At 47.4% G+C, this 12,795-nt stretch overlaps 1 protein-coding gene across 1 annotated transcript; it reads right to left on the bottom strand.

The window, feature by feature from the left end:
* Window positions 1-505: 505 nt before the first annotated feature.
* Window positions 506-8,318, bottom strand: LOC140912287 (uncharacterized). Its single transcript, XM_073346474.1, has 6 exons — window positions 7,240-8,318; window positions 6,853-6,934; window positions 5,551-5,574; window positions 4,546-4,819; window positions 4,196-4,346; window positions 506-3,934 (listed from the first exon to the last, which is right to left on the bottom strand). Exons 1-6 carry the CDS (start codon window positions 7,780-7,782, stop codon window positions 3,527-3,529), a joined length of 1,482 nt encoding a protein of 493 aa, XP_073202575.1. The 5' UTR covers window positions 7,783-8,318; the 3' UTR covers window positions 506-3,526.
* Between the last annotated feature and the right edge of the window lie 4,477 nt (window positions 8,319-12,795).

Raw genomic sequence — 12,795 nt, forward strand, 5'->3', positions numbered from 1 at the left:
GCTGAACATTGCTAGGAACTTGATCCCTGACCTGATCTTGAAGGGGGGCGTAGTTTGGGGTAAAATATCATTGATTTGCTAAGCGTGCTTCCAGGAAAAACAAAGGAAGTTCTTGAAGCTACAACAGCAAGTAGGGGGAAATAAATAAAACGGTTTTTAGACTCTGCTATGTTCAAATGGGCACGGTTAAGGGCACTGGACGGGCTGAAAATGCAGCAGCTGTGGTCCTGGACACGTCTGGGTGAAATAGGAAAAGGTGTTTAAAAGATGTGATTATCCAAGCTGTCGTTGGGACACCAGGAACAGAGACACAGGACAACGGGAGCGATGCTCTCCTCAGGGAGCCCAGAACCCTCAGCCAGTGAGCCCTCTGCCACAGCAAGAGAGAGCACTTTGCTGGTGCTTAAACTGTGTCCGCTCCCGGCCACCCCAGCCTGTCAGCCAGCCCCAAAAAACTCCTCAGGACTCTGCCAGCCCAAACCTTGCCTTGCCGGTAACATGCAGCGAAGCCCAGAGCTCCCCAGAGACTCTTGCCCTCCCATTGGACACTCACAGAAATGATTAAGTTCACTGCCTCCCAAGAGCCTGTTAGTGTAGCTGAGGTCTCACACTTCATAACACAGCCCTGAGACGGTTAATAGTGAAGCTAAGAAGTTTGCTAATACAGAACAGAGAGTTCGGTGTGCTGCATGATCAGTTATTACACTTACGAGATTATTTATGGGGGTACAACCTGCACTTGTCACAGATGACAGGTTCTTTTGCGGGCGGCTACTTATTGGTGATACTAAGCAGAGAGAAGAGAAACAGGAAACGGTTAGAAATAAAAAAGCTTTCTAGTGTCTCAGACTAACTTCAGGCAAAGATTGTAACTTGCTAAACAGCTTTCTCAAGTACATCAAGCTACCAGCATCGCCAGCCCATCTGGCAGGAGGATCCAGCGTTCACAGAACTAGAGGGTGCTGTTCCCTAAGTGATGGATAACTAAAATGTCTTGTTGCTCTCCTTATATTTCCCAGAGTTCACGGTCTGCTTGAAAAGCCAGGAAGCCCTCCTGGGATTCAGACTCCAGAGTGTCCCCTACTGTGTCACCAAGCTGTTTCTTCCGCCACTTGTGAGCTTGACGGTACATGTCAATGCACTTTCACTGTCCTCTGCCTGTGATCAAGCAAGGCAGACAGGTAAATCCACGTTCCTTTGTCTAGGACAGGCTTGTTTATCAACAGCCTCCAAAACAACATATTTCTAGCACACGTACATAGCTCTTTATACACAACCCGTACATACATCACCCAAAAACATTCATGACCAGTGAGTCTCCAATTTTCATATTATACCTTATGACACTGTTTTGTAGTATAATATATGATCCGTTGATTCAACTGTCTTATACTTATGCATATTGATTTCTTCTATAATCCCAATTATATTTGTCTGTATTAACTAAAGCAAATGGTGATGAGAACTCTTTCCATTCCATTAGTATCTCTGGAGGATGTTAAACAGAAGCTACCAAAGTCAGACATTTTTAAATCAGCAGGTCCAGATAACTTGCATCCAAGAGTCTTAAAGGAGCTGGCTGAGGAGCTCACTGGACTGTTAAATGCTGATTATCAGTAAATCTTGGAGCACTGGGGAAGTTCCAGAAGACCGGAAGAAAGCTAATGTTGTGCCCATTTTTAAAGAGAGTAAACAGGATGGGCTGGGTAAGTTGAGGCCTGTCAGCCTGACATCAATCCTGAGCAAGATAATGGAGTGGCTGATACGGGACTCGGTTAATGAAGAACTAAAAGAAGAGAATGTAATTAATGCAAAGCAACATGGGTTTATGGAAGAAAGACCCTGTCAAACTAGTCTGATATCTTTTTTTGATGAGATTACAAATTGATTGATAAAGGTAATAGTCTTGATGTAATATACCTGGCTTCTGTAAGGCGTTTGACTTGGTACCGGGCAACATTTTGATGACAAAAGTGGAACGATATAAAATCATCATGGAAGACATTAAATGGATTAAAAACTAGCTAACTAATAGGTCTGAAAATGTAACTGCAAATGGGGAATCGTCATCAAACGAATCGTTTCCAGTGGGGTCCCGCAGGGACGGTTCTTAGCCCTATGCTATTTAACATCTTTATAAATGACCTAGAAGAAAACATAAAATCATCACTGATCAAGTTTGCAGATGACACAAAAAATTAGGGGAGTGGAAAACAATGAGGAGGACAGGGCACTGATTCAGAGTGATCTAGATCACTTGGTAAACTGGACTTAAGCCAACCCTGCATTTTAATACAGCGAAATGTAATGCATGTCTCTGGGAACAAAGAATGCAGGCCATACTTACAGGCTGGGGCACTCTATCCTGGGAAGCAGTGACTTAATAAATTTGGGAGTTGTGGTTGACAATCAGCTGAACAGGAGCTCCCAGAGCAACACGGTGGCCAAAACATCCTGGGAATCTGGGCATAAACAAGGGAATCTCATGTAGGAGCAGAGAGGTCATTTTATCTCTCTATTTGGCCCTGGAGTGATCGCTGCTGGAATCCTGTGCCCAGTTCTGGTGCCCACCGTTCAAAAAGGATATTGATAAATTGGAGAGGGTTCAGAGAAGAGCCACGAGAATGATTAAAGAAATAGAAAATCTGCCGTAGAGTGACAGACTCAAAGAGATCAGTCTATTTAGCTTCACAAGGAGAAGGTTAAGGGGTGACTTGATCCCAGTCTATAAGTAGCTACATGGAAAAAAATATTTAATAATCAGCTCTTCAGTGTAGCCGAGAAAGGTCTAACATGAGCCAAAGGGTGGAAGTTGAAGCAAGACAAATTCACACAGGGACTAAGGCATTGATTTTTAATGGTGAGGCTAATTAGCCATCGGAACAATTTACCACGGGTCATTCTCCCCCACTGACAATTTTAAAATCAAGACTGAATGTTTTTCTAAAAGATCTGCTCCAGGAATTATTTTGGCCCATGTTATACAGGAGGTCAGAATACATGATCACAATGAAGCTTTCTGGCCTTAGAATCTATGACTCTCTAAGTTGTTCCAATAGTTAATTACCATCACTTGTTAACAATTTGCACTCTATTTCAAGTCTAAACCTGTCCAGCTTCAACTTCCAGCCATTGGATCTTCTTATATCCACAGACTGCAGTGGGGTCCGATCTCAGCTCCCCCAGGTCTATCTGGAGTCACCACCTGCCTGCAATGAAGGCAAGGCCAGATTCTGATCTCAGCCCCCCAGGGTCAATCTGGAGTCACCCCTGATTGCAATGAGATCAGGGCTGGATTCTGATCTCAGTTATGCTGGGGTCATGCCAGAGTCACCCCATGTGAGCCCCACTCTCACAAAACCCAGAAGACCTATGAAAAGAACCCGACACTATTTATTGTTCCATATCTCAAGGTTTTGAAGTAAAGTATCCGTTCCCCCAGTGTAAATCCAGAGCAATTGCAGATCCATTGGGGTATGTCAGTTCAGACAGAAGCCCAAATATCTTCGTTGGGAGCAGAGGTTGCTCACAACTCCCTGAAGATGCTTCTGTCAGAAGATATCTTCAGGTTTTTGAACTCTTCAAAGTCTTTCTGATGCTTCTTTCTAAACTCATCCAGCTCCCGCGCCCGTTGGATGAAGGGTCCCGGGCCTTGGGGCTTGGCCAGGTCGTAGCTCAGCTGGAGGTACTGTTCTGGGCTGCATCTCATCAGCCTCACCTCCAGTCTGAGCACCTCCAGCACCCGGTTTTTCAGGGAATTCTCTTCCTCACTCCGGTGCCAGTCGAAGAAATTCATCGAAGGCAGGAAGTAGCTGGGCAGCTGTTTCTTATCCAGGCTGAACTCCAGCACCTTCAGCAGGGTCCCCAGAGCATCCAGCTCCATGGCCCAGTTCTCTGTCTCTGGGTTGAGGTGGGAAGCCCAAAAAAGAACCATCTGCAAAAGAAATATGCAGCTCTAACCACTAGAGACTGCTACCCTCCCACAACAAGGGCTAGAACCCAGGAGTCCTGGCTCCTGGCCCCCCTCCCCTAACCCCCTCCCCTCCCAGAGCTGGGGAGAGAACTGAGGAATCCTGGCTCCCAGCCCCCCCCCGACCCCCCCTCTAGCCTTCTAGATCTTTCTCCCCTATATCCAAGGATGCTCCTATCACCCATTTTCCACCCCCTCCTACCCTGGCTCCTCAGTTTGAGTTACCTTCAGGTGGTAGGAGGTCAGGACTTTGCCGTAGCGCGGTACCCACTTTTCCATATTGATTTGCTTCAGCATCCGCAACACCTTCAGCCTGCACCCACCATCGGTGTCAATGTCCTTGAGGAGCTGGGTCTCAGCCAGGGAGAAGGTCAGCCTGGAGTGGGGTGGAGGGAAATGGGGCAGGGCTGAATGGGAGTACAGGGTCAGACAGACCCCCATCCCAAACCTACACTCTGTGTGTGTGTGTGTGTGTGTGTCCCCGTCCCCCTGCGCCCCCTGCTGGAGGGGATGAGCCCTGCTCGGTGTACATTTCTGTTGCCTTCTGCTGGAACACATGAAATTTGCATTTTTACCTCCAGTATGAATTCTTGGCCACCAGATCGGTCCCAGTTTTGTAAATTTCCATGATATTCCAGGTGGGTTTTCTCTGCTCAGCGCCCTGCTCCCGGTCCCACCAGTCGGAAAGCCACCTGAGATCCTGCTGCGGCCAATCCATGGACATGTCCACTTTATTCCGGATGGTGGGCACCAGGTCTATAGACACAGGTCGGCCATTCACCTCTGCACTGAGCTGCACAGCTGGACTAACTGGTGTAATACCCACAGTGTTCTCCAGTTTAATGTTTCCTTGGAGAAGGCAAGACAGAGGAGTGGGAGTTAAAAGCAAACAGTTGACATAGGTCAAAGCTTTGCAGATCTGAGATGATGGAAGAGCAAAGGTTAAGGGAATGAGGGCCAAGATCCTAGGACTCCTGGGTTCTCTCCCAGCTCTGGGAGGGGAGCAGGGTCTAGCGGTGAGAGCAGTGGGGGCTGGCAGCCAGCATTCCTGGATTCTATTTCTGTGTCTCTTTGACATTGTGTAACTAACTTCATCTCCATGGGCACACGGTGAGTTAGTGGAAGAACTGAGAATAGAAACCAGGAATCCTGACTCCCAATCCCTAACTCTGGGAACTCCAATATGTGAGAGAGATTATGAAGGAACAGTGAAAAATTTCTCACCATACAGCTCTGCTGGTGCCCCTTAATCCTGAACTCCAGCCCTGGGCTTCCCCCTTTATGCCCCCCAGCTCTGCCGATGCCCTGACCCATAGACCCCGCTATTACAGCTGTGGGCTTCCCCAACGCACAGCTCTGCTTGTGCCCCTGAACCCCAACCAGCAGCCCCTACTATCCCAGCCAGGAGTTCTCCCACCCCGCACAGCTCTGTCATGCCCCTCAAACCCGACCCATAGCCCCCTTTTCAATGTATTTACTATTTTACCCTATGCAATTTAACAGTTTTCCCTTCTGTATTTCCCTCATGCTTATAATTTCTCCACTTACAGAGTCCCTTAATGTATATAACTTTTACTTACTAATTCCGGTAGCAAGGCTTCTCTCTAAAAACAGAGATGGGAGAAGAAAAGGGCTAGTTAAAATCTATGACACTCAGAGTCTTGTATAGAAGGTTGATTACAAAGGTAAAACTGGAAGAAAATGATGAGATTCCTGCAGGGTTGGAAGAAGTCGAATTTCTTTGTGCCTATATTAATCAAGTCTTGGCCAACTCACAGTTACAGCTACGGGGTTGTCTTAAGTGCTGAAATCAACACACACTGGAAATACGATGTTAGCCCTGTTCCACTCTCGACTGTTCCACTGTTTAACTACTTCACTTATGGGGATGATTTTTATCCCAGTATAGGAAAATCCTTACAACCCCTGCTCGCATGGGTGCTGTTCTACCATTATTAAAGGGCTGTCGCGCTTGGCAAAGAATTGACTGGAGCTACAGCAACACAAGCCCGGTGGAAATGGAATTAAGAACATCCTCAGGCCATGGATATAAAAACACAACGGTTACCCAGTGCAAGGTGGTATTATGCCTTTACCAAGGTCGCACCTCTTTGGCAAACTACTTGGGAAGTTAAAGAATGAATTTTCAGCAGGTGGCAAAAAGATAAACCTGAAAAATATTCCTCACTCGAGCTGCTGGGGTTTAGGTCGCCCTAGTTACGGCACTCGCGGTACGGAGTATTCAGACCCCTCAGTGCCGTAGCTATGCACCTAACTTTTCTGTGTAGACGAGGTTGGAAAGAGCTCAATCTCTTTACTTTATAAAAAAAAAAAAAAAAAAGAGTAAGAGGTGACTTGATTACAGTGTATAAGGCTCTTCATGGGGAGAAAATCCCAGGTACTAACTGGTTCTTTAATGTAGCAGATGTGGGGCGGCAGGAGGTAAACCGGACACCGGGTGACCCAGAGTCTATTGTGCCGGGCGCATCCACCCACCCCAGCTCACCTCTAGGACTCTGGTGTGCTGGGAGCCTCTACCCCCTCCCCTGAAGATTTCAGTGCAGTGAGAGCATCTACCCGCCCCCCCCCCACAATTCCAGTGCACTGTATCGACCCACCCCCACACCCCCATGATCCCAGGGCACTGGGTGCACATCCACCTTGGAGAGCCCGACTCCAAGCACATTGCCTCTCGAGAAGTTTACGTATAGTTTGTTATGTTTGTTGTTTATATATATAGATATTTAAAAAACTTAAAAGTTAATAGAAAAAAACCAAGAAAGCAAAACAAAACAAACACTCTATGGCAGTGTTTATCATCTTCCTGTGGCCTTAATTAACTGATGCAGTAATAATGCATTAATATTCACACAGAAACTTACCTTTAGTCAGAGCTTCCTGGACACAGTCCCACAATGTTTTCATTACACGAAATGGATCAATGCCATTCTTCCAAATCTGTAGCTGAAAAGGGATGTAATAAGACATCTTTAGATGCTTTAATCCAAATCAAGAGGAAGCTGCAGGTTGGGACTGAGTGGTACCAGCAGAGCTGTGGTGGGGAGTCCAGGGCTGAGAGACTGGGGGCTGTGGGTGGAGACTAAGGGATGCCAGCAGAGCTGTGGGGGCAGAAAGCCCCGGGCTGGGCTAGCCAGGGGCTGCAGATCAGGATCGAGGGGCACTGGCAGACCTGAGGGGGCGCCGGGGGGAAGATCCTAGAACTGGGCTAGCCGGGAATGACTTTTTGAATGCCCTATGATCTCATTTACCTGCTGCTTATTTATTGTTTTTATGTCTTCCTCTGTGAGGTCCATGTCTACAGTCTTCCTCTCCAAGAGATCTCTCATTATCAGCTTGTTATAATCCACCACCACCTTGTTCCCCCAGCGGTACACCGGCACCTCGGGCTTCAAGCTGTCCCAGACAGGCAGAAGACCTTTTGGGGTGTACAGCTTGCTGTACAGGCTGCCCATAAGGATCAGGTTCATGTTGTAATGGATGGGGACCAGGAAGTCGTAGTCGCTGCTGCTGGACTCTGTCTGGACGTGGAGGTCCTGGGCTTGGCTGCCCACTAGGATGGCTTCCCCTGTGAACAGCTCCACCTTGCACTTACACACTGAAGTCATGATCCTGCTGACCAGAGCTTGCACCAGCTGGCACTCCTGCTTTCTTCTCTGCTGTTCCTTTTGCTCGGGATACACATGGTTCCCCAAGAAGCATTTCAGTAACTCCTGGACATGTGAAGGAAACTCAGCCTGTTCCTCTTCCATTTCCCTTGGCACTCCTGCCTCACTCTGGTACTTGCCCGCCATCCCTGCGAGGCACAGATGGCTCCTGGCAGGGCTGAGCCCTCCTCAGTCCCTTGACAAACTCTTGTGGTTCAGCTCTGCATTTCCTGTAAAGACACCCCCTCTCCTGCTCATAGCTGAGCTGCATGGGGGAAGGGAGTGTTGTTTGCAGGCGGAATCAGCTGGTTATTTCTGCCAGAGAGACCTTCGGCATCTGACTTACCGGAAATGACGCCACCACAATAATACAATAGTAAAAACATGAGTCATTAGGAGACAAATTCCACTTCTTTCAGACTCACCGATTCATAGATTCTAAGACCCGAAGGGACCCCTGTAATCATCTGCTGAAAAGTCCTGTATAACACAGGCCAGTGGACTGCCCTGAATTCATTCTTGTTTGAACCTAACCCTAGTTCATATTGGCAGGCTGTCTGGAGCGGCTCAAGAGCATGAGCACCAACCTCAGGGCAGACTGCTAAGAAGCAGGGTACAAACCAAAAATTGGTTGTGAATTCTATACTTAGATTTTGCCAACTAGTTATCAAGTGTAAACTCCTCTGGCACTATACCAGCCTTAAGATAGAGTGACAGACAGTCCCTTTGGATACTCTGATCTATCTTGCACCTACACACACCTGCCTTTGTGATAGATGGTCCCTTACACCAAAAATCACAACAATATTCAGGTTCCTCCCGAGCCCAAAAGACCGATCACTTACCCCAGATCAATTGCACCCTAAATCTTATACCAAAGACAACCCACTTGTAGCAAATCCTATAATAAATTATCTAAAGATTTACTAAGAAAAAGAAATGAGAAGTTATTTACAAGGTTAAAGCAGGTAACACACACACAAACGAGTTACAGCCTTAGGTTCCAAACGATGACAGAAGCTTCTACAATGTGCAAGCTCTATACATCCCTTAGGGCTAGCCCTTGCCACGCACTGGGGAATCTTTTGCTTATGCTTAGTGACCCTGGCCCCTCAGAGACCAGGCAGTAAAAAGACACAGTTTCTTACTGTCAGGGATTTTTATTCCCTTCCTCCCAGAGTTCAGGCTGATGGGATGAGTTCATGTACAGGTCTTCTCTTCACTGGGTGGGGTGGAATGCAATTAACAAAGTCTTTGTTCTTTGAGGTTTCACAATGGCGCATTCAATGAGCCTTCTTGGTGGGCAGACCCTAACACCTTCTGTAGGAAGCTGGCATTGTACATTAATTAATGCTTCTTTCCTGTTTGACGATTTATACAATTACAGAGGATTACAATACAAACACTTCCTGCCACCTTAGAACATGGGGTATAGATGGTATAAGTGAGATTAATGCATGCAGCATCCTACAAGCGTTTCATAAAATCTGAACCCTAAATACATTCTTAGAAACTTAACAGACTGCTGACACACAGGTGAGCCAGACTGGTTTCCAGCTATGTATTTGTCAGTGTTCGGTTGAGACCTTGGGGCCTTAGCATGAGCTGGCACCTGGTCTGCCAGCATCACACAGATTTTTCAGAAAAACATACCATCTTGATTTACAACTTGCCAGTGAAGGAGAATCCACCTGAGCCCCTGGTAGGTTGTTGCAGCCGTTAAGTCCCCACACTACAAACAAATTCATTCTTCTTTCGAGTCTAAACCTGTCCAGCTTAAAATTCCAGCCATTGGATTTTATACCTTATCTGCTAGATTGAAGAGCTCCCTATTATTTCTGTTCCCCATGTCGGTACTCTACTTATAGACTCTTACCTGCTCCGGGAGAGATACCCAGTGTTGCCAATCACAAACATTCAACAGTCATGAAAATGGCTTAAAATCATGAGATTTGGAGGGAGAAAATGTTGGGTTCTCTTTATTCACCGTTGGGTTTCTGAGCCTTTTAGGATCTTGTTTTCCTTCGTGCCTCCTCAAACCCTCCACCGCTCCCCAAAAACAGTTTTGTTAAAGCTGAGACCATCAGCTAGGTCCCTACTCAGTAGAAGTATGGCACTACTTTCAGTACCACAGAAGTGTTCTGTAGCGTACGACTGAACAGAACCAAAGTGGTCATCAATGAAAAACTGTGTACTGAATGAACACAAAACCATCATGTGTAGATCACATCTTTACCCTGAGACAACTGATTGAGAAAGGGCTTGCTTACCAGAGAAGATGAATCTTGAACTTCACAGATTTCATCAAATCTTTCATCTGCATCCATAGGGTCTCCATTGCAGATCTTGCGACAATATGGTCTTCCTAGAAAGATAGTGTCACAGGCCAAGATGCTGTATGAAGGTTCAAAATGCTGTGTAAGGACAGAAAGTGGAGAGACAGCTTGGTTTGCGATCATCACTGGAGTGTGGCAGGGATGTATCTTACCACTTTTCCTTTTCTGCATAGATTACGTGATGCAAAAAGCAACATCAAAGGAAGATACAATAGTTACGTGGAGTAGAGAAAAACTTCAAGAGATCAACTTTGCAGATGACATTGTTCTGTTGGACACAGATGACGATGCCATGAAAAGACCACTACAGTGTCAAATGGAGTGCCATCAAAGAAGATTAAGAAACAGCCAAAAGGAGACAAAAGTCATGATTGTTGAAAGAGGAGTCAGCAATAATGTTGCGTATCTGATTGATGGTGAAGAATATGGCATGGTTAACGAATTTGTACATCTTGGAAGCACAATCAGTGCTGATGGCCAACTCCATAAAGAAGTCGAAACAAGAACTGGGAAGGCAAGCGGCGTTTTTTGAGACTATCTGAATAAATAAAGAGATTCACATCAGAACTAAGATAAAAATTATACAATGCCATTGTGATACCGACATTGTTACATGCTTCTGAAACTTGGCAAGTGCTAGAAGCCCACAACAGGAAATGTAACACATTCCATCAGAGATGCTGGCTGAGAATACCTGGTGTCCGCCGTGGGGACAAAGTAACCAACCCTGATGTGTTACGAAGGACTGTCCAACAAACAGGCTGTAGAGATAATGATTGGAAAAAGAAGACTGAAGTGGTTTGGGCATGTTGCACAGACATTAAAAAAACCCCAAATCCTGTACTCCTAGACAAGCCCTAGACTGGAGACCCAGCAATATCCCCTCCACAGACCATGTCAAGGTTCCTTCCCCACTCTGAACTCTACGGTACAGATGTGGGGACCTGCATGAAAACCCCCTAAGCTTATTTTTACCAGCTTAGGTTAAAACTTCCCCAAGGTACAAAATATTTTACCTTTTGCCCCTGGACTTTATTGCTGCCACCAACAAGTGTCTAACAGATATATAACCAGGAAAGAGCCCTCTTGGAAATGTCTTCCCCCCCAAAATCCTCCCCAAACCTTACACCCCCTTTCCTGGGGAAGGTTTGATAAAAATCCTCACCAATTTGCATAGGTGACCACAGACCCAAACCCTTGGATCTTGAGAACAAAGAATTTTAATAGAAGAAAAAGTAAAAGAATCACCTGTGTAAAATCAGGACGGTAAATACTTTACCGGGTAATCAGATTCAAAACACAGAGAGTCCCTCGAGGCAAAACCTTAAGTGACAAAAAGACAGAAAAACAGGAATCTCCGTTCCATTCAGCACAGCCTATTTTAGCAGCCATTTAAACAAAACAGAATCTAACGCGTCTCTAGCTAGATTACTGCCTCAGTTCTCAGACGCCATTCCTGTTCTGTCCCCGGCAAAAGCCTCCCACAGACAGAGACCCTTTGTTTCTCCCCCCTCCAGCTTTGAAAGTATCTGGTCTCCTCATGGGTCATTGTGGTCAGGGGCCAGCGAGGTTATTCTAGCTTCTTACCCCTTTCCAGGTGAGAGGGTTTCCCTCTGGCCAGGAGGGATTTAAAGGGGTTTACCCTTCTCTTGATATTTATGACAGACCCTCTCTCAGGGATCCTCCAATACTCCCCTCAGAGACACCCACCTGTTTCTCCTCAGAGACCCCTCCTGAACCTCAGAGAACTCCATGCCTCCTCAGAAATACACAATATCCCCGCAGAGACCCCAAATATCCCCCAATATACCCACAGGGACCCTCCCCCCGGTATCCCCCAAGAATCCCAATGCCCCCTCAGAAATGCCCCAATATCCCCCCAATAACCCACACAGAAACCCACCAATTTCCCCCCTCAAAGACATGTCCAAATATCCCTGAGAGACCTTCCAGTTTCATCCCCAACCCCCCCCCCAATATCCCTCCTCAAGGACCACACAACCTCCTCCCTGTTCACCTCCCGACATCCAACTCAGACACCCCAATATCCTCACGGGGACCCCGCAACATCCGCCTCAGAGACCCCCAGTATCCCCCCAATATCCCCTCAGGGACCCCAATATATCCCCAATATCTTCTCCAGACCCGAATATTCCCTTCAGAGACCCCAATATCTCCCATCTCCCCCAAATCCCCTTCAGAGACCCCCAATATCTCCCCAACCTCCCCCCTTAGAGACCCCCGACATCCCCCTCCCCCCAGCGACGGTTGGCGCCATGACTCCCCCCCCCGCTGCAGCGCAGCTGTGAAGGGCGGGGAGGAGGCGGCTCCAGCACAGGGCGGGGGAGGGGGAGTAACGGCCGCAACGGTCACTGGGGGGAGGGGCCTGAGGGGGATGTCGGGGTGGGCTCTGAGGAAATCATGTTGGTGGCACGCTGGGGGTCTCTGAGGGGAACGTCAGGGGGTTTCTGAGGGGGTGGTTGGGGAGATATCGGGGGTCTCTGAGGGGAGGTATTGGGGTCTCTGAGGGGGAGTTGGGGGATATTGGGGTCTCTGATGAGGGAGGTTGGGGGTTTCTGAGGGGGATCTTGGGGAGAAATTGGGGGTCTCTGATGGGGGATGTCAAGGGGTTTCTGAGAGGGGAGGTTGGGGGGATATTGGGGTCTCTGAGGAGGGAGGTTGGGGAATATTGGGGGATATTGGGGGTCTCTAATGGGGGATGTCTGGGGGTCTCTGAGTGGGGAGGTTGGGGAGATATTGGGGGTCTCTGAGGAGGGAGGTTGGGGGTCTCTGAGGGGAGATATGGGGGTCTCTGAGGAGGGAG

Source organism: Lepidochelys kempii, chromosome 6 (genome assembly GCF_965140285.1).
Source record: "Lepidochelys kempii isolate rLepKem1 chromosome 6, rLepKem1.hap1, whole genome shotgun sequence".
Lineage (NCBI taxonomy): Eukaryota > Metazoa > Chordata > Testudines > Cheloniidae > Lepidochelys > Lepidochelys kempii.